Source organism: Muntiacus reevesi, chromosome 2 (genome assembly GCF_963930625.1).
Source record: "Muntiacus reevesi chromosome 2, mMunRee1.1, whole genome shotgun sequence".
Classification (NCBI taxonomy): Eukaryota; Metazoa; Chordata; class Mammalia; order Artiodactyla; family Cervidae; genus Muntiacus; species Muntiacus reevesi.
Window position 1 is genome coordinate 227,612,299 of NC_089250.1, and position 26,866 is coordinate 227,639,164.

Genomic DNA, 26,866 nt, shown 5'->3' on the forward strand with positions numbered 1-26,866 from the left:
TCACCTGACCATCTGTCCCCTTGCCACACGACCCTAGCTGACCCTCTCTTGCAGAATAGGCATGTGCACCATGGAGCCCTGGGCAGACAGGGCCAAGGGTGGGGGCATGCAATTATCCCAGGGAGCCCAGCGAGCAAATGCCCACTTGAACACCAGCTGTGCGGCCCAGTTACACACCAACTACATTGCCAGAAAGTTACTGTAAACTTAGCAGCTGAAACAACTTTATAACCTCACAGTTTTATTCTTTTACATGTAATAATAATCCTTGTTACACTATCATTATGTTATTATTGATATAACTACATTATTTTTTAAAATTATAGGAGCTTCGCTTCCCTGCTGAAAGCCTCAGTGCCTCTCTTTTATCAAGAGAAAGCTGCAAATCCCTAAACAGGTGGGTGAACCTCCCAAAGTTTGACCCCCACTTCCCACACCCCCTACACCTACTCCCTCCCCCAAGGCTCCCCCTAGTGGAGCCTCTGCCCTCCACCCAGTTCACAGGTGCCTAAGCCCCACCAGAATCAGGGGAGACCACCCAGGGAAGGGGCTCCAGACCCCTCGGGGCTGGGTGAGGACTCCCATGCCTGAGGCCCCGCATATTGACACAGGACCCCAGGGAGGGTCTGCTGGTGGTGAAAGGTTGAACCCTGGGGTTGGCAGCCTGGGGCCTGCAGAGTTGGGAAGGAGAGGGGATGCCCAGAGGGTCAGTAGCCCTGAGTCCACTGGGAAAAAGGCCAACTAGCCCTGGCACCCTGGGGTGGACCAGTGCTGAATAGGCCCTCAAGGCTCAGACACAAGCGGTCAGCAGAGAGAACTTCCTGTGCAAGGCCCAGAGTTGGACTGGGCCCCAGGCTTCTGCATCTCTTGGGCCGCCACCCCCCCCCCCCCCGGACCGCTCCACGACCAGGTCCAGCTCACCCTCCCCCTGGAGCCCCCACCCCCAGAGGTTGTTGAGGGGACAGATGGTGCAGAGCAGGGATGGACTAGTGAGAGGAGAGAGTGCCTGAGGGTAATCAGGAGACTTGGGCAGTCAGCGCCCCCCCTTACCCCCTGTACCTCACCTATGGGGGCAGAAACCCAAAAGCATTCAGAGGGCTCCTCCTCCATCCGGGTTTGAGGTCCCTGACCTCAGAGGTGGACGGTGGCCTCCAGGAACTGTTCAGCATCAGGCCTCAGAGCCTCCAGACGGAAGGGACTCCCGCCCTCCACCCCCACCCTGGAGCCATGAGTGCCAGGGATACAGTCACTGCCGGAGCCCCCACCCCACCCCGGCAGCCTGGCCTCCTTCCAAGCAGGCTACGGGCACAGATGGTGCTGCACCTGCTCAATCTAGAGAGGAGGGCAGAGGCCCCATGCCTGCTTCTGCCGCGGAGAAGAGCTCCCGCACAGGACACTCCTCACTCCGCAGGGCACCCCTTACCTCCCTACCTCCTGCCCTCCCCTGGTTCTGAGCGACACACCAGGAGGTCGGCCTGGGAGGGGAGAGACAGCCTGCCCCTTCCACCCAGTAGTTTCCAACCGCGGAGGAAGGAAAGGAGGGAGCAGGCAGGGCTGGGCTCTCTTTACTGTATGCTAGCCCTAGGGGGCAGCAAGGGTCAACCCGCCCTGAGGAGCTCCACCCACAGCGGGAACACTAAATGAACAAGGCAAACGTGATCCGAGCCCTCAAGGCGGCAAGCGCCTTGCCGTGGGAGTGGAGCCTGAGGGCAGTCTGAGTAAAAGCATGGCCAGTGCAAAGGCCCTGAGGCAGGAGCACGAAGGTGCTCAGTATGAGGGAGAATGTTTGCAGCCTTTCTGACAGGCTTCCTCTCCACCTCCTGACCCAGAGCCCAGCTTTCGTCTCCGCCCTGGACACGTGCTGTCACTCAGCCGCAGGCTCCGCCCAGGCCCCGCCCCGCCTTGCCCCCGCACACGTGCTGTCACTCCCTCGCCCTCACACTTGTGCTGTCACTCAGCCGGGTCCTGTCCCAGCAGAAGCCGCCGCTCCTGCCGCCCGACACTCTGCCCGCCGCCTGCAACCGGCCCATGGACGCCGCGCTCCTCCTCGCCCTCGGGCTGCTGGCCCAGGTAAGGCCGGGCGCCGCGCGGGGGTCTCAGAGTGGGGCACCCCGGCCTCCGACCTCCGGGACCACTGGCTCTGGGCTCCCGTGGGCGGCTGTGAGCTGAGGGGCCCGGGGTAGGTTCTGGGTGGGGCAGTCCTGTCGAGCGTGCTCTGTGCCCCTGGGGGAGAGTAGTGTAACCGCCCCCAGTGGACGGGACAGAGCCAAGTTCAGGGACCGAGGATAGAGGACCCAGAAGGCTGCCCTCACGCTGGAGGTGCTGGCCTTAGCCCTAAGGTTTGGGGGTATTCAGTCTTCAGGGGTGCATGGGGAGAGGGGGCAGCAGGAGCACCCCTGGCTGGGAAAGCCTGGAGGCCAGGTTCCGGCCACGGCAACCCCCCATGAGTTGGCTGCTGACCTGCCTAATTGGATGGAGCCCAAGGCCCCCTTGTGTCCGGTGGGGAGGGGCAGCTCTGCCCTCCAGGAACCCACTCTCCTTGGGGAGCCCAGTGCCCAGTAGAGACAGGTCCCAGCACACATAGTCGCTGCCTCCACAGTTCCTGCTGGCCCTCCAGCCCCCTAGCCCTGTGGCCTCTGCAGCCTGGGAGCCAGCAGCTGGGGGGAAGCACAGAGCCCCCACTCTGCACATGGGCACCCCTAGATACGACCACGTTCTCACACCCCTTAGCTGCTGGGCAGGTGCTGGGCTGGGCCCAGGAGTGGAGTGTGTGAACCAGGGCCACTGGTGAGGCTGGAGGGGACAGCCTCAGACCTCTTAGCCTGGACAGGTAATGATCACGGGGGCGATGAGCCGTGCTCAGGACCCGTTGCTTGTTGTTACACTTCCACACCCACCAAGGCATCCCCTCTCATCCCCACAGACCCTCCCACGGCTCCCGTGTGCCAGCTTGGGTTTCAGCTCCTGGCAGCTAAGTGCCTGCCATCTGGACGCTCCAGTGGCTGGCCCCTCAGGCCCCCAGCCCCACAGCTCCAGCCACCTCCACACCTGCCTTTGGGCCCTTTTACTGACACCCCCACCTGCTATAGACCATGCTCACCACTCCCCACTGTTGTGTTTTGCTAGCTCAGAGAAGTCATGGTCACCCTCTGCCCAGCACAGCCCAGCTGCCCACGACCTGTGCCCCTCAACCCCCTGCTAGGAGCTCGTTGGATGCAGTGGGCTCTCTGCTTCTCCCAAGCCAGGCCCAGATGCCCCACACACTCCAGAAGGCTCCACTCACTCCAGGAACAGTGTTCCGGCCCCTGGTTCCCAGAGACCCACCACTCCTTTGAGACTGAGGGTATCATCCTCTGACCAGGACCCAAGGGAGGGGAGGAGAGCTCAGATTCCTCTCCCCTCCCCCAGGGCTAGTGCAGAATGCACCCCCTCCCAGACAGCTGGGACTGCAAGGATTCTGGGGGGCAGGAGTGGGGGGTGAACCAGTCAGCGGTCCTGGCCGCTCATGTTCCTTCACTCAGTCCAGCTCGGATCAGCACCCAAGCAAGGGGAGCATCCCCTGGACCGGCCCTCCCCAACCCAGTTCAGCTTTCAGACTTTTGTCCCTTCCTGTCCAGCCACAGGGGTCCTGTGGCCGCTTCCTGGACACATCTTCCTTCCCCTCCGAGAGGCACTGAGCAGGCTGTCTGGGGTGGGCTCCTGGGGTGGGGCCTGTTGACCAGACTCTGTGCAGGCCCATTGCCAGCTTGGTGGGCTTGAAGGAGGCTCACCTCCCCGCTGCCTGTGTCCCCTGAAATCTCAGCCATGGGGCTTTGTGTGTGTCTTTTCAGAGCCGGCCTCTGTCAGTCCCTCCCCTGTGCCCAGAGTGTCCCCAGTAGCTGGGTCCACACTGGGACCCCACCCCAGGACCCCACCCTGCCTGGGGGTGGGGAGCAGATAGTTCAGAGCTGACCCACACACTGCTGGAAGGGGCCCCCAGCTCCAGTGAGCTGCATGGTAGACCTTGCACTTGTGTGTGGGGACACCCCTCCAACATCACTTCCGAGCCTGGGTTCCTCAGATTTTAGGGACCCGAGGGAGGCCTGGAGCCTTGGGTCATGTGGGTGCGGTTTGCCTGGGCCAGGGAGAGGCCGAGGTACATTGTGGGCAAAACGTTCCCAGTCTGGTTTCCCCCGCAAGCTTCCCAGGCCTGAGCCCCTTCCCCCCATCTCCTGGGCTGGAATCCAGGCCACCCCGTTCCTGGATGGCCTGGCAGGCATCAGGCACGCCAGGAATGGAGCCAGCTGTCCGCCTGGCCCAGAGGCCCTGTGGTTCTCCCTTGAGCCCCCCTCCAGCTGTTGCAGACCTCAGCGGAGGGACAGGATGGTGAGGCAGAGGACAGCTGTTCCCCCCACCCCCACTGGGGCAAGCACCATGCTCCCCGCTGTCCCGCCCACCGTGGGAGGGCGGCACCTCAGCTTCCCTCCCTGCAGCCCCGCTTACTGTCATGCTGACATGGGGCTGATCCCCTGGCCTGCTCTGGAGGAAACCGTGTGTCTGCTGTGGGGGCTGCCCTCTTCCAGGACTTTCTTGTTGTCCCAGGGGGTCGTCAGAGTTTGCAGAACCCCTGGAGCATGGCTGAGGTTTCCTCCCAGAGGCCACATGACTCAGCAGAGCCCTAGAACCCCTTCCCCAGTCCACGGCGGCCTCTGGTTGCACCGGGCAGGGAGATCGAAAACACCCTTCTGTCAGCCAAGACACACAGGGGTCTTCTGCCCACCACTCACAGGGACCCCTGGAGGCCACAGGGCCAGGAGATGAAGCAGGCTCTCCCTTCTGTCCCACTGGCTGCCCTGATCACCAGTGTCTCTACGCAGCGTGGGGGAGTGTCCAACTCTTTTCCCCGGGCCCCTGGGAGACAGCCTGCCTCGTAATTCTTTGTTCTGAGCCCGAGGATTGGTGAAGACAGCAAAGAGCTCTGCAGGCTGCCTCCAGGCCCCCAGGCAGGATGGACCCCAGTGGAGGTCAAGGGCAGCTGGCCGCCCCTCTGGGGTTCTGGCATTTCTTTACTTCTGTACAGTCGATGGTAGGGATGGATCCACCAGAGACCCTGACACCAGCCCACACACAGAGCCTCTGAGAGGTGGGGTGGAGCCTGATTGGGGTCCCCCAGTCCTACCTTTCAGCCCCCACGCCTGCCTGGATTCCCAACTCAGTAGGTCTGGGGTGAACTGGTGGAATCTGTCCGTATTGTTTACCGATCCTGGTTGATTCTGATGACAAGTCAAGCTGAAGTAGCCCAGCCGCACTGTGGCAGCCAGGTGGAGAAGGCACCCCACAGGTCCCAGGGGATGAGTGGTCCTGGGCCAGAAAGGCCCCAGAAGGAGGTTTTGGCCTCGGGACCTTGCCCTGGGTATCCCGCAGCTGGACAGTGTCACCCCCTCCAGCCCTTGCCTGGTCTGGGGTGGGCAAGGCCATTCCTGCCCCTGCTGCCGGTTTGTGGGGCACTCACAACAGGCTGGGCCCCATGAACTCCAAATGCGGCAGGGAGCTCTTTTACTCAGGAGCCTTGGGGTTGGGGGCCCAAGAGCAGGGCAGGGGTCCTGGCATCTCTAGGGGTTCCAAGTGTTGTATTCGGCTCTTGGCTAAGGGTGGGGATGAGGGTAAACCTGAGGAGCTGCAGGACACCCGCTGGGGGAAAGGGGCCCCTGACACTCACTGCTTCTGTGTGGCACGGGGGCTTTTGTGAGCTACTTCCAGTCAATGTCCACAGTTCTGTCCACGTGGCTTCATTCCAGATTGATGTCTTGTGATTCCTAGGCAGCTCCCAGGCCTTCACTGACCACCAGTGTCTCTGGAAAGAGGGTGTCAGGAGAACAAAGGACAAACTGAGGCACATCCCCAGAGTGGAAAATGGGCTGCAGCCCCAGCCCTTGCAGCCTCTCATCTGGGCGAGGGGCCCCTGCCAAGGCTCCGTGGCTTCTGCTGACCTTGTGACCTTGGGCTGGGGAGAGAGTCTGGTGGCCGGGACTCCCACAGCCCACCCTGGCCACTTGCCCTGTGCCAAGTTGGTGGGCATCATGGGGTGTCGCCAAGGCCAGAGGTGGGGAGGAGTCAGCCAGAGGCTCAATGGGGGTCTGTAGGAGGGTAAGGGCCAGTGCAGGTGTGGACAGGGCAAAGTGTGTCCCTCAGGGTCCCTCCAAGAGCCTAAGGTCAAGGAGTACCTGCAGACTATTCCCCACACCTGCCCAGCCCAGCCCCCCACCACGTTGAGGTCAGGGCAGGGCTTCTGTGTCACTGGGTGGCTCAGAAACACTTCTCTTGATGAAGGTTCCAGCGTTGGTGGTCTTGGGGCTCCCAGCTCTGCTGCTCCCTGAGGGCCATCGAGAGGGGGAGGCAGGTTAGGGTGGGGGGCAAAGGAGCTGCTGCCTTGAGATGCCCAGGAAACAGACGCTGTCCCCCGAGCCTGTGACAAAGGCCAGCAGGTCCTTGCCTGGCGGGAGTGCCACGCTGGCCTATGCTCGGTGAGAGGCCAGCGGCCTGGGAGCTTGGAAGCCTTGCGGCCATCTGTCAGGCTGCAGGGAGCTTGGGGGCCTGGTGAAACGCCTGGTCCTCTCTCCTAATCGAGTTTGCTACTTTCTGGACTGCAGACTCCTGGCACTTCAGGTGATGGGGCAAGACGGGCACTCAGAAGTGTGGAGGTGGCCCGGGCCCCTAGGGAGGCCGGCCTTAGTCCGGGTGTCACTGTGGTTCAGTAAGCAAAGTGTGCGAGGACCCAGCTGGGCAGAACAGGGAGGCTGTGCTGGGGAGGGGGGCGTAGACCAGAGGTTGCCCGGAACAGCAGCCTCCTGGCTGAGGGGCTTCTCATCCCTCTCAGCCCCCACCCTGAGACCCCCCCACTCACCAGTCACCTCGCCCTCCTTTCCTGAAGCCACCAGCCCAGTTGGGGGGCTCATAACAGCCATGAAAAGTACATTGCTCACATTCTCCTATAGCCATGCCAAGCTGGGTCCCCGCAGTGCCCCCACCCCGCCCCACCTCGGGCCCTGACAGCCCTCATCCAAAACCACCCAGGCTCCGTGTCCCGCAAGACTGCACCAGCCTCAGCCCCACTCACCACTCTGGGAGCGTGGAGGACCCCTAATACCTCTGTGCTCAGCTGGCCACAGTGCCTGAGCCAGGCTCAGGCCAGCCACTGCCCGATCAAGGAGCGGACACAGAAACCACGTGCTTCAACCAGGCCTCAGGAAACTCTGGGTGTTAGCTGGGGCTGCTATCAGCTTTGCCTCAGCCCCCAACCGGGTTCCTTCTCTGGGCCTCAGCTTCCTTTCTGAGTGTGGCAGTGGGGTGAGTTCACGGTGGGTCTGGGAGCATTTTGGCAGGTGCTCTGTCTCCCAGAAGGCTCCATACTGGCCTGGTTCTGAGTCCAGAGCTCAGTAGGTGGCAACCAGGGAGGGCCTGGGAGGTGGGGTGGTGTGCCCACTCCTGCCTGTTGGGTAGACTTGGGGAAGCATGGCAGCCTTACACAGCGGCCCCACACGCTGTCCTGCCTCCCCTGGCCCAATTCCTGGAGGAGGAGGTCTGTGCATGGGGGACCCTGCACCCTCCCCAGTCTGGCAAAGGAGGCTTGCAGTGTGCGCAGCTGCCCTGGGTGTGGGATGGGTGCCCCTGCCCCTGCCTCTTTAGACAGAAGCGTTGGCCTGGTCAGTCTCAATCAACCATCAAGAACTCAAACCATGGTGAGGCCTGGGATGGCCGTGTGTCACCCCCACTGTCCCCAGCCAGGAGCCCCCTCACACACCTCTGGCAGATCAGCCATGTGGGGGAAGGCTGATCTCTTCCTGCCGCTCCACCCCATTATCTGCACTCCTTACCCACAAAGTGAGGGGAGGCGTGGGAGGGCTTCCCAGCTTGGCCCAGCTGTCTTTTCTGGACAACCCACCTCCCCTACCCCCTGCCTCCCCAGGATCCTGGGAGCCAAGCCACCTTCTGTCCTCCTGAACTCCCCATGCCACCCAGGTCCTGGCCCTGTAGCCTCCCCTGGCCACACAGGGGAGGGCCTGGCATCCAGGGAGGGCACGTCCGGGCTGTGGCGGGGGAGCCCTGGCCTCTGCTGTGCTGGTGACGGCCGTTCTCCTTCGTTGCAGAGCTTATGCCCCTCAGCAGGGGTCCCCAGGCAGAGGCAGCCCCGCACCCTGTACCCCTGGCGCCGGGCACCCTCGCTGGGTCGCGTGCGGAGAGCCTGGGTCATCCCTCCCATCAGCGTGTCGGAGAACCACAAGCGCCTCCCTTTCCCCCTGGTGCAGGTGAGGAGCCAAGTGGAGGGGGACCCTGAGGGTGTGTGCTTTAGAAAGGGGGAACCCTGGGACCTCAGGCCGAGTGACTTCGTCCTAGCTGGGGGAGGGGCCAAGGACTAGGGGAGAGACCCCTCCCCTGGGGGCACCTTCCCCAGCCGGTTTCCTGGCCCGCAGATCAAGTCGGACAAACAGCAGCTGGGCAGCGTCATCTACAGTATCCAGGGGCCCGGTGTGGACGAGGAGCCGAGAGGCGTCTTCTCCATAGACAAGTTCACCGGGAAGGTGTCCCTGAACGCGATGCTGGACCGAGAGAAGACCGACCGCTTCAGGGTGGGCCCCGCCCCGCCCCGCCCCGCCCCGCCCCGCCCCGCCCATTCCCTCCGAGGCGCCGCCCACAGCCCCGCCTGCAAGACTAGCGTTCTTAGCTGGGCGGCGCGGGCAGGGTTTGGGACCCACTCCCACAAAAGGTCGCTCGCCCACTGGACAGATACGCGTGAGCAGGCTGAGGGCTGCATCCTGCCCGGGAGGACGGGGCAGCCAGCAGCAGGGTGGGCGTCAGCTTTCCCAGGTGTGGCCGGTTCCCCCCAGACTGCTAAGTGTGGCGGGGACCGGGCGCCGTGGGGAATCCCACGGAATTGGCCACCCGCAACGCAGCTGCCCCATAGTGACTGTCAGGGTGGGGTGAGTGGCATGGGACCTGGCCATTGGAGGTTTTGGGATTGTGGAGCCTGAGAAGAAGGGCGTGGGGAGGGGAGTCAGGACTGGGTGAGCCGGGCATGGAAGAGGGGAACCTGGCATTCACCTGAATCTCCTGTAAACAGAGGATCAGCCCCCCACCCTGGCCCAGGGAGGGAGCTTCAGACTTTGTTTTCATGCGCCCTGAGTCGTCCCACACTTTGAGAGGCTAGTTCCCTTACACAGAGTCAGAGAGCATGTTTCCCTGGAAGTTGTATCAAGTCTATCCTCCAAAGGGACAGGAGGTGGCTTAATTTAAAATTTCATGTGTGGAGAGGAAACTTCAAAAGCAGCCAAAACCGTTTACATAAAAAGGGCCTGGAGACCAGGAGCACTTAGGGAGCGCTCCAGGCACGCTTAACACAAGGCTGTGACTTCCTGGAAAGTGGGCAGCCTTGGTGGCCGGCTGGCCTGTTGGGATGACGCAGGCGCCCCCTGGTGGGGAAATCCCGCCTGCCCAGCACTGCAGGGCCGAGGGCCGCTTCTCACCTGTTCGCTGCAGGAAGCAAAATAGGCTCTCACTGTCCCTGTCGCCCTCGTGGGAGCTACTGGAAATTGGGGGCCACAGTGCCAACCCTTGCTGTCTGCTTCACTAGCTCAGGGCCTTTGCTCTGGACCTGGGGGGGTCCACCCTGGAGGAGCCCACGGACCTGGAGATCGTGGTGGTGGACCAGAACGACAACCGGCCTGTCTTCAGGCAGGAGGTGTTCACTGGCCGGGTGCTGGAGGGTGCCGTTCCAGGTGAGCTGGGTGGGGTCCCAGTGGAGGATGGGGCTTTGCCATGGGCCCTGGTGGTTCAGAAGTCCAGGATTTCCCGTCAGTGAGAACTTGAGCGGTCCTTCAGAGAGTCTCCAGGATGGAGGGAATTTCCATGGGTCAACTCAAGTCACTTCCTGTTGCAATATAAATTTCTATGCCCCAGTCTTCCAAAATGCGGAGATGGAAAAAAAAAAAACCCAAAATGCAGAGATGGCAGATCGTGGATGGTAAACCTCTGGTGGTTTCTGTTGCCCTCCCCTTCCACTTCTACCTCCTTCCCTTCCTCTCCCTCCCACCCCTCGTTCCTCTTCCCCACTTCTTCTAAATAGAGGTGAATTCACATAATGTAAAATTATGCATTTTGAAGTGAACATTCAGTAGTGTTTACCACATTCACAGTGTTGTGAAACCAGCACCTCTGTTCCTTCTGAAACAGTCTCAGGCCCAAGAGGAGACCCCCTGTTCATTATTGGCACTGCTTTTACTGCTTATTAATTCTACACTTTGACTGCGGAACCCCCCACCCTCTACCCCTCATGAGTCCTCACAGGATGGACTCCCTGGCCTGATTCTGTTCCAAAGAAGACAGACATTGCAGACAGCAGTCTACCCCTACCCCTCCCACCCTGGTCCCAGGGGCTCCAGTCTGATCCCCAGCCAGTCATGCTGCAGAGGTGGGAAGGCTCAGGGTCACCACCAAGGCATGCCCATCCTTTGCCACATGCGTGTGTGTGTGTTTAATCTGACTGTGCTGGGTCTTAGCTGCAGCATACAGGGTCTTCAGTTTCCAAAATGAACTCTTACTTGTGGCATACGGGATCTAGTTCCCCAACCAGGGATTGAACCCGGGACCCCTGCTTTGTGAGCCCAGAGTCTTAGCCACTGGACCACCAGAGAAGTCCCCACGTGTGTTTATTTCATCCCATTGTATGCTTTTCAAGACTTAAAATGACAATAACTTCTGTGTTTTTTTTTTTACTTCTAATTTCTCATTCTGACATGGTTTCAGAGTTTCGGGAAAGTTGCCCCAAATCCCTGGACAGGCATCAGAGAGGTGCACTGTGTATTGTGTTTGCCTCAGCCACTGTTTCCTTGTTTCCCATCCTTCCTGTCTGGACCTGGTTACAGATGTGAGGCCTTCAGAGCACACACTTCAGTGACTTAGTGTCACCATCATCAGGAGGCGACACAGTTACTGACACAGTAACATCTCGCCTAAGGCCTCAGTGGGTGCGTGGGGAAGGGCGCCGCCCCCCGTGTGGGCACCAGTGCCTGTGACGGCCTCGGCCGCTCTTCCTGCTTCCACGGGACACTCCTCCTGCTATACCAGGGGGGCCCCCATGTGTACACCTCCCTGAGGGCCACTCACAGCCTGAACCCCCAGGACATCAGGTCGCCTGTGCCCCACCGTCTGACATGCTCACACAGGGGTGATCTTGAGGATTCCCCCTTGTTCTGGTTGTGAGGCAAGACTGACACCCCCACCTGCTCATCCGCCCTTGTTGGGGACAGTTCCTAGGCCACTAGGTCTTCACAACGCTGCTTTTTGTTTTGCAAACTTTTATTGTAGCAAAATGCATTTAAGAAAATTTACCCTCATAACCATTTCTAAGTGGCTTTAAGTCCATTCACATTGCTGTGCAGCTACCACCACCATAGAATTTTCTCATTTTCCCAAACCAAAACTCTGTCTCCATTAAATACTAGCTCTCCATTTCCGCTCTCCAGCCCCCGGCACCTACTGGCTACTTTTTCCTGCATGACTTGACTGTGTGCGGGTGAAATCACACAGCATTTGTCCATCCGTGTCTGGCCTATTTCACTGAGTGTCACGTCCTCAAGGTTCGTCAGTGTGGTGCCTAGGTCAGCATCACCTTCCTTTTCAAGCCTGAATAACACTCGCTGGATGTTTGTACCACATTTTGCTGATCTGCTTATTCTTCAGTGGACACTTGGGTTGCTTTCACTTTTTAGCTGTTGTGAGTAGTGCCGTACTGGACGTGGGTGTGCAAATATGTCTTTGAGACCCTGCTTTCAAATCCTTTGGGTACGTACCCAGGTGGGATTTCCAGATCATGTAGTTCTGTTTTTAACTTTTTGAGGATCTTCCATAGTGTTCTCCATCATGGCTGCACCATTTTTCATTCCCACCAACAGTATAGGAGGGCCCCAGTTTCTGCACATCCTCACCAGCACCTGCTGTTTTCTGTTTTGTTGTTGTGTTGTCAGCAGCCATCCTGTGAGGCTGCTAACAAAGCAGGGGCCCAGGTTCAATCCCTGGTTGTGTGACTGGTGTCAGGAGGTATCTTATGTGGTTCTCATTTGCTTTTCCCCAGTGATTAGTCATGTAGAGCATTTGTTCATGTGTTTATTGACCATTTGTACATCTTCCTTGGAGAAAGGACTGTCCAGTCTTTTGCCCATTTTTGAACAGAGTTGTTTGTTTTTGTGTGTGGTTGAGTTTTACAGGTTCTCTACATATCCCGGATATCAGATCCCTTATCCCTTAACAAACAGATGATTTGAAAATGTTCTGTAGATCTCACGGGTTGTCTTCTTGCTCTGTTGATTGTGTCTTTTGATGCATTTCTGATGCATCATGAAGTTCAGTTCATCTGTTCTTGTTGCTGTTGACTATGCCTTTATTGTCATTAACAAGAAATCATTGCCAAATCCAGCACTGTAAAGTTTTTGCACTGTGTTTTCTTCTAGGAGTTTTATAGTTTGGGGTTGTATTTTAGACTTGATCCCCTTTGAGTTGTTTTTTGTATGTCGTGGTAAGTAATTCCAGGTCCAGCTCCATCCTTCTGCAGGGGATATTCAGCTTTCGCAGCACCGTTTGCTGGGAGACGGCCTGCTCCCTGTTGAACGGTCCTGGTGTCCTGTGTAGACTCACCTGCCCCGGGGGGGTGAGGCTTATTATTGGGGTCTCTGTTCTGTTCCATTGGCATGTGTGTCTGTCTTGAGGGCAGATGCGCACGGATTACTGTACCTGTAGAGAAAGCTTTGAAATCAGGAAGTGTGTCCTCTAACTTTGTTCTTTTTCAAAATTGTTTTGGCTGCTCAGGGTCCCTTGAGATTAGACAGGAACTTTAGAATGATTTTTTTTTTAATGTGAAGAAAATATCCTTGGGATTTTGAGAGGGCTTGCATTGAATCTGTAGGTCACTCTGGGTGGTACTGACAACTTGGCAGCAAGTCTTCCAGCCCACGATCATGGGCTGTGTGTCCATTTATTTATGTTTTCTCCAACTTCTCTCGCTGACGTTTTATAGTTTTCATTGTGAAAAGTCTGTTGCCTCATTGGTCGTGACACTGATATCCTGAGGTATGTAGGCAGTCACTGTGAACCTTGTCTCTGAGTGGGGCTGTGTGGCTGGACCCCCTCAGGAGATGCACAGGTCCTGTTCCTGGAGATGCCTGACTTTGGCCAGTAGTTAGAAGGGTGTCTGCCAGGTGTCTCCGCTGTGATTGTTGTACTTTTCTCTTCGTGGAGATCCTTTGAGACGGTGCAGGTGTCCCCTCAGGCTGACACAGAAGCTTTGATGTCCCTGAGGCTCCTGCCTGCCAGGTATTAACTGTCCTGATGGTTAGGAAGTGACAGTGTTCTAGTTCCATCTTTTCCCCTTTGTCATCACTTGGCTTTCTATTACATGATAGAACTTTCAGTCCCCCTTTATGAATGTATGAGTGTATGTGTTGCCCACCAAGGTGCTTGGCCTCCTTAATCAATAGAAGTTATTCAAAGGCCAGGCAAGAAATTCAGGCAAGGCTTTATTGAGGCTTCTGCGCAGGAGTGGGGGACAAATACAAGTAACAGATTTCCTTGTTCACTCCCCAAGTGGGGGAAAGCTTGTTCCTTATATGGGGTGAGGGGAGGGGGTATCCAGGGTTCAGGGGTCAGGTGGGAGGCTGTGGCTTAAATGATTTGCCCACCCACCCCTTAATGGGTGTTGAGTGCAGAGGGCATGCGCAGTACCCTGCTTTTGCTTCCAACCCCGTTTTTGCTCTTCAAAAGTGGCAGTTGGGGCTTTTTTGGTCTTTTTTATCTTGTCCATAATTTGACCCACTGCACATGCACACAGGCATGCAGCTGCTTTCAGTCCATTAGTTTCTTTGTATTTGTTGATTGAGGAGAAGTCCGTCCGGATGCAAGCACTGCAGCACTGGGTCCCAGGTCCCAGCCTGTCTCATATGTGTTTTGTTCATACGTATCAGTCTGCCTTTATGGAGTCTCTCTTCATTCAGTGAGTTATTATTTGCACATTATTTTGAAGCTGAAAGCTTCACTGATCAGAAGATCATCAAAGCAGCCCAGGCCCTTTCAGCAGCCGAAGCTGCTCATGTATCGAGTCCAGAGTGTGTGTGTGCATGTTTGTATGTGTGTTTGTGCATATATGTGTGCTCACTCACAGCCATGTTTGCACATGTTTCTACCTTCATCACAAGTCATGAGTCCTCTGTGGCACTTCCACTTCTGATTCAGCTCCATGGATCCCTTCTGGGTCCCCTTCTCTGACAGTGAGAAGCTGGTCTCCCATCACCCCAGGAGTTTGCTCACTTGCTTGGTCGTAGAGAGCATGGCAGGTGCTTTAGGAAGCGCTCACTTGCATACCGGTGCCTGTTCTAAGCATTCTTTTTGGCTTCAGCCTGGGGTCCAGCATTGTGCCAGGAGTTGGTAGCTCCCCACCTCTAAGGCTAGGCCAGTGGCTCGGTCATTACTGCTCATCAGACACCAGCGTGACTCTCAGATGACCCGACAGGGCCCAGGAGGGTCTGCCAGTGAGCCCAGTCACAGGTTGGGGGGCAGCTCCCCAGATGACCCGAGGCCAGCCCACCTCACTGGGTTCACTTAGTACATGGGAGCTGGGGTGGGGGATCAGGTCTGAATCGCTTCAGAGGAAAAGCAAGGTGGGCACAGGTGCTGAGGTGTCTCCAGGGACTGGTGGACCCCCCTCTCCTGAGATTGAGAACACCGGTGGGCACAGGTGCCGAGTGCCTGGGGGGCCCACGTGCCCCTCTTTCCTGATATATGGGGCCATGTTTGGCCCAGAGTGCAGGTACGACCTGGGCACTGCTTCACTCTGCAGGTGGGGCTGAGGTCAGGGCCTGCTCAGTGGTGGGCTCACCAGCTACCTCCCCAGGGGATGGTTCCCAGTGAGCTTGCCTGGTCCGTCTTGGGGTCCTGTGGGAGACAGGTGTCAGCTGTGTGCACTGGACACCCCGCCTCCTCCCCGACAAGCAGCACAAGCCAGTACGCTGGGACGTTCGTGTGTGCACAGGCTGACCGAGGGCCTGGAACTGGCACGGTTGCATGCTGCAGGGGAGCAGGCAATGCACCCTGGAGCTGGAGGCAGGCACCCCTGGGCATCACCCCCACACGTCCCTGCCCTTCACAGGCACCTACGTGACCAGGGCTGAGGCCACGGATGCGGACGATCCGGAGACAGACAATGCAGCGCTGCGGTATTCCATCCTGGAGCAGGGTGGCCCCCAGCTCTTCAGCATCGACCCACTCACGGGGGAGATCCGCACGGTGCAAGTGGGCCTGGACCGCGAGGTGAGGCCACACCGCTGTGCCTCGACAGCTGGATGGGGCTGTCCACACTAGAGGCCTGATTGCCACAGACCCTCCCAGTTGCCCTAGGCTCCCGCAGACCTGCCTTGTGGGTGGTTGTGCCGTTGGATGCAAAGACAGTCTGAGGGGCCCTCAGCTTGTTTTCTGTTGAAAAATCTCCCTCACCTCATTGCCTGCAAAGCAGTCGGGCTCCCTGGCCTGGGTTAGGGCCACCAAAATGTGCCCCTCGCCTCTTGGGCCCCACAGTGTCTGCTCATTCTCTGTGGGGCCCCTGTAGCCCCTCACTGCCAGGCTTCTGTGTGGCATTGGCACCTCCAGGAAATCCTCCTTGGTTTCCCCAGGGCCAGTCACTATGTTAGCTGATCTCTGTCCCCTCTCTTGGCCATTGCTCCTGTCTCTCCAGGGCAGAGACCTGCCCCCCTCATGCAGCAGGTGCCCCCCAAAGCACTTATCCAATGTGGCAGCTGACCTCTTGCCTACTCACAGGCTGGGGCAGAGTCTGGGGTCAGCAGTAGTGCCATCCAACCCTGAGAGGACAGGCAGCCTCTTTTGCTCCAGAGCTTGGGAGCAGGACAGGAGCTGGAGCCTCCTGGAGTATGCATGCCCTTCCCCCCAGGCCCTAAGGTGGCCAACCAGCCTTGCCCTTCGCTCCACCTGGGTGTCCTGACCCCCATCACTGTGTCCCCAGGTGGTCGCCGTGTACAATCTGACCTTGCAGGTGGCGGACATGTCTGGAGACGGCCTTACCGCCACTGCCTCGGCCATCATCACGCTGGAGGACATCAATGATAACGCCCCTGAGTTCACTGGGGACCAGGTGCCACCTCTACCTGCTGTTGCCCAGGGCTGCCCTCCCCCCATCCTGGTTGTCGGAGGATGGGGAGGCTGGGTGCTCAGAGGAGGCACCTTGCGTGGGTTGTGCAGGACCCCAGGCTGGAGGCCAGCATGGGGCCTGTGAGCATGTCAGGAGCTGGAGGGCCCTGGAGGGAAGCCACCGAGAGCCTGGGTTAGGATGTGTCCCCAGTTCCTCCTAGGTGGGAGTGGGGGCAGCCCTGCTCCAGGGGAAGACGTGCCCAGGGCATGGCTGAACCTGGAGGGGGCTCCCTGGGTCCTGGACTCCCCGAATGTAGGTAGCAGGAGGGTGAGCCCCCAAGGGACCATCGCCCACCCTGCCTGCCAGTGAGTAATGGGGCTGGGTTCCCACAGTTCTTCATGGAAGCCGCAGAGGCTGTCAGTGGAGTGGACGTGGGGCGGCTTGAGGTGGAAGACCGGGACCTGCCTGGCTCCCCCAACTGGGCAGCCCGGTTCATCATCCTGGAGGGTGACCCCGAAGGGCAGTTCACCATCCGCACCGACCCCAGGACCAACGAGGGTGTGCTGTCCGTGGTGAAGGTGAGCTGAGGAAGGCGCCTCTCCTTACACTCTGGAAGCCTGTTTGAACCCTCTGTGCATCCTAAGAATGGAGCTGAGGGGACTGAGAACACAGACTGTGGGCTGGGGCCACGCTGACCACAGAGGGCCAGGACTGAACGGAGTGGGCAGCCCCCAAGCCCATGTGTTATTTCTGGTATTTTGCCCCTTAATGCAAGTGATCAATGTGCACAAGTACAGGCCTCATGTGTCAGCCAGCCAGAGACAAAACCAGCAGGAGATACGTGTGCACACATGCACATACACACCCATGCCTACACACATGTGCCTACACACATCTGCAGAGAGACACAGATGTAGCTATCGCTATGCTGGCCTCCAGCCTGGGGTCCTGCACAACCCACGCAGGGTGCCTCCTCTGAGCACCCAGCCTCCCAATCCTCCGACAACCAGGATGGGGGGAGGGCAGCCCTGGGCAACAGCAGGTAGAGGTGGCACCTGGTCCCCAGTGAACTCTCTTTCTTGCAAGAGACTGAGTCGAGCTGGCCAGCCAGGTGGTTGTGAGGGCAGCTGATGAGTCCAGAATCTGCAAGGCTGTGAGAAGCTGCAGAGTCAGGAGCTGAGGCTGTGTCAGAGGCAGGATCCCATCTTCCTAGGGGAAACCTCAGGTTTGCTCTCAGAGACTTACCCACACATGAGACCCACCCAGGTTCTCCAGGATCATCTTTATTTACAGTCAGCTGGTTGTACAGGTCAGTTCAACCACATTCACCAGACACCTTCTTAGCAATAAGACCCAGATCACTGTCTGCTTAAGTCACTGAGGAGGAAGCCTGGCCAGGGGATGGAAACTGACCTCACAGCACCTGACAGGCATTCGAGTGTCGAGAGTATTTTCCCGTTATTCTCTCTGCATAGTTTTTATCTTTCCAAGGCTACAAAGAAGAAGGAAAGGACACTTCCTGCACTCCGAGGACAGAGCAGGAGAGGCCTCGCCAGCCTATAGCTGCCTCTGGGTGCCCCGAATGTGGGGTCCAGAGTCCTGACGGGCCACCACCCTGCTTCCCCCTACAGCCCCTGGACTATGAGAGTCGGGAGCGGTATGACCTCAAAGTGGCTGTGCAGAATGAGGCCCCCCTGCAGGCAGCTGCCCCCAGGGCTGAGCGGGGCCAGGCCAGGGTCAGCGTGCAGGTGCGGGATGTCAACGAGGCACCTGTGTTCCAGGAGAATCCACTGCGGACCAGCTTAGCTGAGGGGGCTGCCCCAGGAACGCCTGTGGCCACCTTCTCTGCCCGGGACCCTGACACACAGCAGCCACAGAGGCTCAGGTGAGGGCCCACCCCTCTGCCTCCCAGCCAGGGCAGGAGCACAGCTAAGAGTACACAGCCCTGCGTCCTGAGGATTCTCTTCCCATGAGAGACCCGGTCAGAGGGCGGAGGGCTTCTCTGCGTGGTCACTGAGGGCTCAGGGGCTCTCAAGGGCCTGTGTGCTTGTTCACATGACCTCATCCTGTAGGCAGGGCTGGGCTCCAGATGGCACATGCCTACACAACCAGTCTGTGTTGACCAGCCTCTGGGTGTCTGGCCCTGTCCATTCTGGGGAGCCCTTGCTCCCTGGGACTGGTTGTCACTGTGTTGGATTTCACCTCCTGCCCTGGTCCTGTTCGTCTGTGTTTGTTTCCATTGTGCCCACCAGTGTGTCTTGGCTGTCACCTCTGGCCATGGGGCCTGGGCAGCTCCCCTGACCTACCCGAGCCTGTTTCTTCGTCTGTTGATTGGGACAGAAAACACCAGCTTAAGGCTGTGGGAGGACTATCCTTAAAGGGGGCATGTGTGTGTGAGTGTGTGTGTGTGTAAGTGTGTGTGTGAGTGTGCTCCCATCTACACATGACTACACACCTCTGGGAGTTCTGCTCAGGCTCAGTGCCATTCTGCACCCTCCTCCCCTTCTCACCAACAGCTACTCCAAGGACTATGACCCTGAGGACTGGCTGCAGGTAGATGGGGCCACCGGCCAGGTCCAGACTCAGCGAGTGCTCAGCCCCACATCCCCCTTCCTCAAGGATGGCTGGTACAGGGCCATCATCCTGGCCCGAGATGATGGTGAGTGGGGAGCCCAGCCTGGTTCCCGGGCTCCCTAATCCAAGCTGAGGCCCCTGCTGCTGCCCAAGAGCTGAGAGCCGGGCGCTCCACTCAGCAGAATTACAGGGTGGGTGGGGACTCTGCAGGGGCCAGGGGCCCACTAGGCCTCTCCCACCTGCAGCCTCCCCACCCAGCACAGCCACTGGGACCCTGTCCATTGAGATCCTGGAGGTCAACGACCACGCCCCTGAGCTGTCCCCACCTTGGGGCAGCCTGTGCAGCACACCAGACCGGGGTTCTGGCCTTCTCTTGGGGGCCACGGATGAGGACCTGCCCCCCCACGGGGCTCCCTTCCACTTCCAGCTGAGCCCCAGGGTCCCAGAGCTGGCCCGGAACTGGAGCCTCAGCCAGGTTAATGGTGAGCCCCCCACACACACACCCCTAGGGTTCAGAGCCTGGGGGAGGTTCCCGCTGGTGCCACATCAGTGCACCCTCAGGCCTGGCAGGGATTGGATATCAGACGCAGAGGACGGATGGGGAAACCGAGGCCTAGCGTGCCAGGAGCTCCACCCAGTCGGCTGCTTCCCGGTGCACAGGCACGGAGGGGTACGGCCGCCCCCGGCCCCGGCTTGACCCCAAGCGCCCTCCGCAGTGAGCCACGCGCGCCTGCGGCCGAGGCTCCGGGTCCCGGAGGGGCTGCACCGCCTCAGCCTGCTGCTCCAGGACTCGGGACAGCCGCCCCAGCAGCGCGAGCAGCCCCTGAACGTGACCGTGTGCCGCTGCGGCCAGGACGGCGCCTGCCTGCCGGGAGCCGCTGCACTGCGGGCGGGTGGCGCGGGCATCAGCCTAGGTGCCCTGGTCATCATGCTGGCCAGCGTCATCCTGCTGCTCTGTGAGTGCCGGAGCCCGCAGGCCCTTGCCCTTGGACCCCAGCCTCTTGGCAGCCCGACCCGCCCTCCAGCCCCGCCTCCTGGCAGCCCCACCCGCTCTCTAGCCCCGCCCCCGGCAGCCCACGCGCCCTCCGGCCCCCGCCCCCTGTGCTCCCCTCGGCCCCGCGCCCCACCCCCGCGCTCCACCCCCACCCGACCCCGACCTCCGCCCCGAACCCCACCCAGTGCTCGCCCTGCTGGTGGCCCTCCTGGCGCGGTTCCGGCAGCAGTCCTGGGACAAGAGGCTTCTGCACGGACTGCAGGACGACCTCCGGGACAACATCCTTAACTACGACGAACAAGGGGGCGGGGAGGAGGACCAGGTGAGGGAGCCCGGGCGGCTTACAAGTGCTGCGGGTAGGACCAGGGGCCCCAACTGGCCCGCAGCCTCCCTACCCGCGACGGTTGCGGCTGACCCGAACGCGCTCCGTCCGCCCTCAGGATGCCTACGACATGGACCAGCTGCGCCATCCAGCAGAACTGGCGGCCCTCGGCCCCTCCTCGGGACGGCCGCCGCTGCGCAGAGACGCCCCGTTCGGCCGAGCGCGCCCCCAGGTGACCCGCGCGCTGCCCACCAGCCCTGCAGACATCGCGGACTTCATCAACGACGTAGGTGCCCCGGGGGCGCCCCTTACCCCCTCCTCCGAAGCCTGAGGCATCGCTCTGGAGCGGGATACGGGAGGTGGTGGCTACAGACTAAGGAAAGAGAACCGCCCAGAGGAAACTTGCCTTTAATCGCCTTCTGGGGCAGGGGCAGCACAGGGCTCCGAGCTGCTCTGAGTACCTTCAGCCTCCACTTAGGCCTCCTCTGCCCCCTCCCCTTCCCGGTTCCAGGCCTCGCCCCAGCCGGTGGCGGAGGGCACCCGGCCGGCATGTGCTGGTCCTGAGACCCCGGCCTCTCCACAGGGTTTGGAGGCCGCGGACAGTGACCCCAGCGTCCCACCCTACGACACGGCTCTCATCTATGACTACGAGGGGGACGGCTCCGTGGCAGGGACACTGAGCTCCATCCTGTCCAGCCTGGACGATGAGGACCAGGACTACAGCTGCCTCCGGGAATGGGGCCCCCGTTTCTCCCGCCTGGCTGACTTGTACGGGCCCCCATAAGGGCGCAAGGGCTTTCTGTTGGGGACCTGCACTGCCCAGTGGAGGGCACAGCCTCCTGGACACAGAGGGCAGAGCTCAGGGGCCAGAGCGGACACACCTAACTGGGCTGTGTACCTGGGAATTCCAGCGAACCTCCATCAAGGTGGAAGACGGCTCTGGGCCCCACCCTGGCTCCTTGGTCCTTGGTCAGTCTGGTTTGCCACAGGGGAGGTCAAGGCTCAGAGCTGGAGTGGAGCAGCCAGAAGGAAGCGCCCCTCCTGCCCCTGTCAGTTGCCTACAGTGGGGTCAGGCCCCATTCCCAGCTGTGCCTCCCACCCACGCTGACCTTATCTCTGTGTGAAAGGACGCAGCCCTGGGGCAAATGTGAATTAAAAGTGTGCTCCTCTCTTTCTTGCACGGTTGGCCGCCTCCACCTCACTTCTACCAGAGCTGTGGCAGCCGGCTGGCCCCCAGCTGCTCCTGGGGTGGGGGGCCGTGGGAGGGGCTGTGGATGCTGGTTGTGAGGGGGAGGTGGACACCAGAAGCCCATTTCAGCCAAGAGTAGGGCCTGAGGGAAGAGCCAGAGGAAGCCAAGTTCCCCGCACACCTTTATCTTCCCCACTTGGAGGGGGGCCAGGGCCCCTGAAAACAAGCCGGCCCCCCCCCACCCTCCTGAGACCCTTCCACCAGCACTGGTGGGTGGCAGTGTCTCTGCAGCCTGGTCACCCCTCCTGGACCAGCTGTGTCCCTGCCCCAGGGAGGGAGGCTGGCAGCAGGGGCAGGAGGTCTTGGTGTGGGCGGCCCCGAAGGAGCGGGGAGCGGCGCAGGCGGTCAGCGTCCTGCAGTGATTGGGGCAGCGCGCGGCCGCGGCTCTCTGGCAGCAGCAGGATGCACAGAAGTGCAAGGAGAGCGAAAGATGCGAAGACCACATGTTGCAGGAAGAAGCCATGCCGACCGTGCATTTTGGTGAGCGGGGCGGCTGACTGGCCCAGGAACCCAGCTCCCAGCACCAGGCCCAGCCCGGCCCCCCTGCAAGAGAGGGCGGTAGAACATGGCTCCCAAGGGCACCCAGTGCTCCTGGGGTGGGTACCCTTAGTGGGGGCCAAGGTGTGGGGGCCCCAGGAAAACAGCTGAAAAGTCTGAGGGAAAGCTGCCCTGGAACCAAAGTTGTCCTTTCCTTTAGAAAATCCAAAGCCAATTTTCCTCTGGAATCCCACCCCCTCTGGGGGCTTTCACTTCTGACCACCCCATCCTCCACTCCTGAGCTGATGGGGCCAACTGTTCTGGGACCAGTGTCCCCCTCACCACCCAGGAAGAGACAGCTGAACTCCCGTCCTGATGGCACAGAGCTGGGGAGTGTAGGGAGCATTTTGGGGTGTATTGGCAGGGCCTGCTCACCTGATCACCGTGGGGAAGACCTCAGCTGAAAAGAGACTGCTGAGGGCAGACACAGCCTGGGAGGCCAAGAGCCCCAGGACAGAGAGGAACAGCACCGTCCAGCTGGGCAGGTCTGGGGAGGAGAAGAGTAACCCACACTGCCCACGCGCCCACATTGCCCACGCACCCTCCCTCCTCTCACCATGTCTCAGGGCTCTGGGCCTCGCCAGCCTTCCCTCTCTGCTCCTACACTTGGGAGTTAGGGGGTCATAGGCTGCCCTCATTCAAAAGTGTTAGTCGATTAATTGTTTCCGACTCTGCAACCTTGTGAACCGTAACCCACCAGGCTCTTCTGTCCATGGGATTCTCCAGGCAAGAATACTGGAGGGGGTAGGTGGGTTCCCTTCTCCCAACCTAGGGATCGAACCAGGCCCCCTGCATTGCAGGCAGATTCTTTACCATCTGAGCCACCAGGGAAGCCCTCGTCCAATCCAAACCCTTACACTTAACCCCTTCTACTGAGTCATTTTGGGCCTCAGTTTCTCCGGGTGCACAGTGGGGAGATGATGGATGGGGTGAACAGCAACATTATCCTGCCTCCCCAGCTCTGGGAGGGGGCTCATCTCAGGACTCCCCCTACACACGTTGGGTAAACCCCCAGCCAAACACGACAGCCCTGTCAGCCTGCAGGACCCCACACTCACACTGGGCCCCTGCAAGGAGCAGCAGGGATGCCAGGCCCAGGATCAAGGTGCTCAGCAGCAGGACCGAGCGGCGCCCCCAGAGATCTGCTGTCAGGAGCAGGAAGACGGTGGCTGCTGCCTCCAGGCCAGCCACCAGGAAGTAGGGCCAATAGAAGCTGGGATCTCTTGGGACCAGGCTGTGCAGGAAGCTGGCTCTGATGCCCCCACTGATGAGCCTGGGAGGGATGCAAAGTTACAAGCCCAGCCAGAGGCAGGACTCTCACCCAGGGGGAAGGTGAAGACCCCTCCCTCCCTCCCTTAGCCTGCCCACACCCCCCTTCCTCACGAACTGAAGCCCAGGATGAGTGCATTCTTCCAGGTGACGTGTGTGTGCCGGAGTTCCAGGACCGAGTGGTGCCGGGGCTGGGGGCATCCCGCGCACAGCACGTCCAGCTCTGTGGCCCGGGGGACACAGTGGGGCACCAGTGAGGGGATGATGCTTCTCCTCCTTCCTCTAGCACCCAAGTCTCTCTTCTCCCTAGCTGGTCAATTACCCATAGCCAGGGAGCTTTCCTCCTCCCTGCTGTCCTCGGGGTCCACACCGCTGGCTTTGGCAAAGTGCCACAAGATCCTCCTGGCTCGGGCCGGCTGCCCTGTGGCCAGCAACCAGCAGGGAGACTCGGGGAACACAGCTGGAAACCTGTGGGGGTTGGGTGAGGATGCTGCAGGACCTCCCCATAGGGCAGGACCCAGTGGGGATACACAAAGCATGACTTTCTGTGTCCCTGTGCCGTGCCCACCTGCGTGGTGCTGAACAGTCAGAGGGAAGCGACACACATGGTCTCTGCAGTGGACATGACCCCAGCTCACTTACCCCCAAAAGAGCAGCAGCAGTCCCGTTGTCAGGGCGCTCAGTCCTTGCAAGAGGTGCCAGTCCTGGGCGAGCAAGGCCAGGCCAGGCAGCAGCAGTGTGCCCACCACTGAGAAGAGGCCAGCCCCCATGGAGAATACCAGGCGGTTTGGGGGGTCACACAGCTCCAGGCCTGGGCAGACACGGATAGCCTAAGACCCAGGCCTCTCAGGAGGACTGCTTTGTCCAGGGAGGTGAGGGCCAGTGGCTGACCTGACCAGGACCTGGACGTCTGAGGCCAACATGCAGCCCGCTCTGTCACCCGGGCCTGCCCATGAAAAGCAGAGCCCACAGAGTGAACAGTGTCTCTCCTGCCTTCTGGAGAAGGGCCCTCAACTGGAGTGCTGGAAAGGCACCCTCCGATGGGTCAGAGGCCTAGCCTGAGTGGGCGCCTCCCAGGGCCCCCCATGGTACTCACGAGCCACGTAGAGGGCAAGGGAGGCCCCTGCCAAGGCCCCGCCCCGAAGCAGCCGCAGAATCAGCAGGGTGGGAAAGCTGGCAACCAGGGCCTCACCGGCCCCCAGGCCCGTGGCCAGCACCAGGGAGCCCACAAACACAGCCCGGCGGCCAAACCTGGTGGGCAGCAGGGGACACACGTCGATTCAATCAGGAGAACTCAGGGGAGGGCTGTCAGAGTAGGAGGGAAGGGGGCAGCACCTCACCAGTCACAGCCCGGGCCCAGGAGGACACAGCCCAGCAACCAGCCCAGGAGGTGGTCCACCTGCTCCAGGGGTAACTTCCAGTCATCCTCACACACAAGGTTCCTCTGTAAGGGACACCAGTTACCCGTCAGCTAACCAAGACCCTCCTCTCCCTCTCCCGCTGGAGTTCCCTGAATGTCAGGGTAGAAAGGACCGTAGAGGTGTTGCCCCAATGCCTCCCTGGGCGGGGCTGCACCCACTTTCTCCAGCCATCACCCTCCCCCAGGCTGGCCCCAAGGCCTCTCCCGAACCTCCCCTGCCCTCCACACTTCAAGAGCCACTTCCAGAACAGGTTGTGGGGCCTTGCTCACCTGTTTTTCCCGGCCAAGGGCCCTTGACCTCAGCTTTGCAGCTCCCTGCCTACCCTGTTCCTTCTCCCTAAGGCTAACATTATTTTGGGTCACACTACATCAGAGATTTTGTTTTAAAATCTGGCTGCTAAAAAAATAAAATAAAAAAATAAAATAAAATCTGACTGCTTGTGAAAGCTGGTAGACATGAATCCGTCACCACACCAAACAGGTGGGCAGGAAGAAGAGGCACAGCTGGTTCAAGGCCCCAGAAGAGCCTGAGCAGGGATGTGGCAACCCTGTCCCAGTTTCCAGTTAGGGGCCCTTCCTCCCAGGGGTAGGGTGTGGCTGCCGCGCAAAGGCTGCCAAGAGGGAGGCAGGGGTGCATAGGCCCTAGTTGGGAGGGGGATAGGGGGTGGGAGTTGGGGGTGTGAGAGTGGGGGGGGTGGGAGGTTCCAGTTACCCCCTCCCAGAGTCCTCCATGGCACCCCTACCTCTAGGCCAGCCTGCACACACCTCACAGTGGAGAGACCTGCTGTTCTAAACGAACTGACCAAATCACTCCTTGGACTCAAAGTATTGGGAATCCAGTCTGGACACCTGCACAGGCTGCTCGATTGTTCATGGCACTGCTGACCTCTGTGAACTCACCTGCTCAGCTTCAGTTTACCGCCTCCGCCTCCCCAGACTGGCTGCCTGGGCAGCCCCCAGCCTCAGACTCTGCCTTTAGGCCTGGCACCCTGCCTACTGGGACATCTGCTACACCATCAGACAGAAGGGGGCTGACCCCCCAATCAAAAGCCCCAGGATGACAGCCCCCGTCGACCGAGGGCAGAAGAGCGAGCAGGACCCGAGGAGGGGACAGAGGGCAGGGGGATGGAGGGTGGGGGAGACAGAGCACGGAAGCAGAGGACGAGGGACAGAGGGGCAAGTAAAGAAGACCTGGGTGACCGGGCTGCGCAGCAGGTCGGCGGCGGGCTGCGCGTAGTACCAGCCGCGTGAGCAGGGCCGAGAGTCGTAGGAGCTAGCGCGTGGCACGGACTCCGGGTAGCTTAGCGGCAGGCAGGTGCTCGGGGCGCGCGCGGGGTCTGAGCCGCAGTGGTGCGCCGGCAGCGCGGTGAGCAGGAGCTCCGAGCCCAGCGCCAACCCCAACACCACGCACGGTAGCCACGAAGCGGCGGCCAGGAGGCACCGGGCCCGGCCGAAGCCGCCGGCTAAGCGCAGCACCCGCACCTCGGGCTCCATCGAAGGCCTCTGCGCCCTGGTGGCGGGTGGCGGCAGGCTTGAGAGGGACAGTGTGTGAGGGGCGGGGCCTATAGGGGCGGTGTCGGCGGGGCGGGGTGTGAGAGGCACTGTGTCTGCGGGGCAGGGACCGATAGGGGCGTTGTCTGCGCTCTGGCTGTTGGTGGGGCGGGACCTGGGCGGGGCACGGAGAGAGGTGGGGCGGGGCCTTGGAAGGCAAACACAGTCTCTGGGCGGGGCCCGTGAGGAAAGCCCAGGTGAAGGGCGGGGCGGGTGGGGGTGTGGCCTGGAGCTGACGGAGGGCGGGGCCCTCGAGGACCTGGCAGGTGAGGGGCCTGGGCCCTTGGTCGCGGGGGCGTGGTTAGCGAGACGTCTTGGCGCGGAGCGTGGTTTGGGGCGTGGCCAGAGGGGCGCTCACGTGCGCGCGAGGTCGGAGCGGCGTGAGGCAGCAGGCGACTCGCGAGGCGGCTTCTCCGTCGTGCCCGCGGACCTGGCCGGACGCTCCCTCAGGAGGCTCCGAGCCTGGGCGACGTGCGGCGGTCGCGGGCCGGATACTTCCTGGAACCCATACCGGCCTGAGACCGGGCCTGCGGAACGCGGGCCACCACTGCTCCCAGGCGGCCGGCCGCGGCGCTGCAGCGTGAGAGCGAGCGGCTCCGGCCGTCCAGCGCGGACCGTCCAGCTCCTGTGGCTTGCTTTGACCTTCCTGCGTGGCCACCAGGATGCGGCTCCGGGGAAGCGTGGTGTCCGGAAGGGAGGGACCCCGCTTGGTGCTGCGCGCCCTCAGAAGTTTGAGGCGTATTGAAGGGATAAGCGGAACGAGCTCATTCGTCCGGGGCTGGGCCTCC

The 26,866-nt window shown here is 60.5% G+C and overlaps 2 protein-coding genes across 3 annotated transcripts; one reads left to right on the top strand and one right to left on the bottom strand.

Moving 5' to 3' along the window:
• Positions 1-1,979: 1,979 nt before the first annotated feature.
• CDH15 (cadherin 15) lies at positions 1,980-21,229 on the top strand. Of its 2 annotated transcripts, none has more exons than XM_065920454.1 (14): positions 1,980-2,070; positions 8,127-8,285; positions 8,451-8,606; positions 9,608-9,752; positions 15,170-15,330; positions 16,037-16,165; positions 16,555-16,740; positions 17,794-18,047; positions 18,679-18,821; positions 18,982-19,218; positions 19,453-19,692; positions 19,916-20,052; positions 20,171-20,338; positions 20,636-21,229. In XM_065920454.1, the coding sequence occupies exons 1-14, from the start codon at positions 2,029-2,031 to the stop codon at positions 20,834-20,836; spliced, it is 2,358 nt and encodes a 785-aa protein (XP_065776526.1). In that variant the 5' UTR covers positions 1,980-2,028; the 3' UTR covers positions 20,837-21,229. The 2 variants fall into 2 exon arrangements, with proteins under 2 accessions (XP_065776526.1, XP_065776527.1); XM_065920455.1 differs by having other exon boundaries at positions 17,944-18,047.
• A 189-nt stretch (positions 21,230-21,418) lies between these two features.
• On the bottom strand, positions 21,419-26,035 carry SLC22A31 (solute carrier family 22 member 31). The gene is made up of 9 exons (XM_065920456.1): positions 25,719-26,035; positions 24,448-24,551; positions 24,204-24,358; positions 23,750-23,918; positions 23,430-23,575; positions 23,222-23,330; positions 22,897-23,111; positions 22,214-22,325; positions 21,419-21,844 (listed from the first exon to the last, which is right to left on the bottom strand). Exons 1-9 carry the CDS (start codon positions 26,019-26,021, stop codon positions 21,538-21,540), a joined length of 1,620 nt encoding a protein of 539 aa, XP_065776528.1. The 5' UTR covers positions 26,022-26,035; the 3' UTR covers positions 21,419-21,537.
• Positions 26,036-26,866: the final 831 nt, after the last annotated feature.

Excerpts from the sequence above, each read along its gene's own strand:
- SLC22A31 (XM_065920456.1), bottom strand. The coding sequence starts at position 26,021 with ATGGAGCCCGAGGTGCGGGTGCTGCGCTTAGCCGGCGGCTTCGGCCGG. Across the intron at positions 23,919-24,203 it reads CCTTGCCCTCTACGTGGCTC|GCCTGGAGCTGTGTGACCCC; the intron begins GTGAGTACCATG and ends GTGTCTGCCCAG. Across the intron at positions 21,845-22,213 it reads GTCTTCCCCACGGTGATCAG|GGGGGCCGGGCTGGGCCTGG; the intron begins GTGAGCAGGCCC and ends CCTCTCTTGCAG.
- CDH15 (XM_065920454.1), top strand. The coding sequence starts at position 2,029 with ATGGACGCCGCGCTCCTCCTCGCCCTCGGGCTGCTGGCCCAG. Across the intron at positions 9,753-15,169 it reads GCTGGAGGGTGCCGTTCCAG|GCACCTACGTGACCAGGGCT; the intron begins GTGAGCTGGGTG and ends TGCCCTTCACAG. Across the intron at positions 18,048-18,678 it reads CAGCAGCCACAGAGGCTCAG|CTACTCCAAGGACTATGACC; the intron begins GTGAGGGCCCAC and ends TCTCACCAACAG.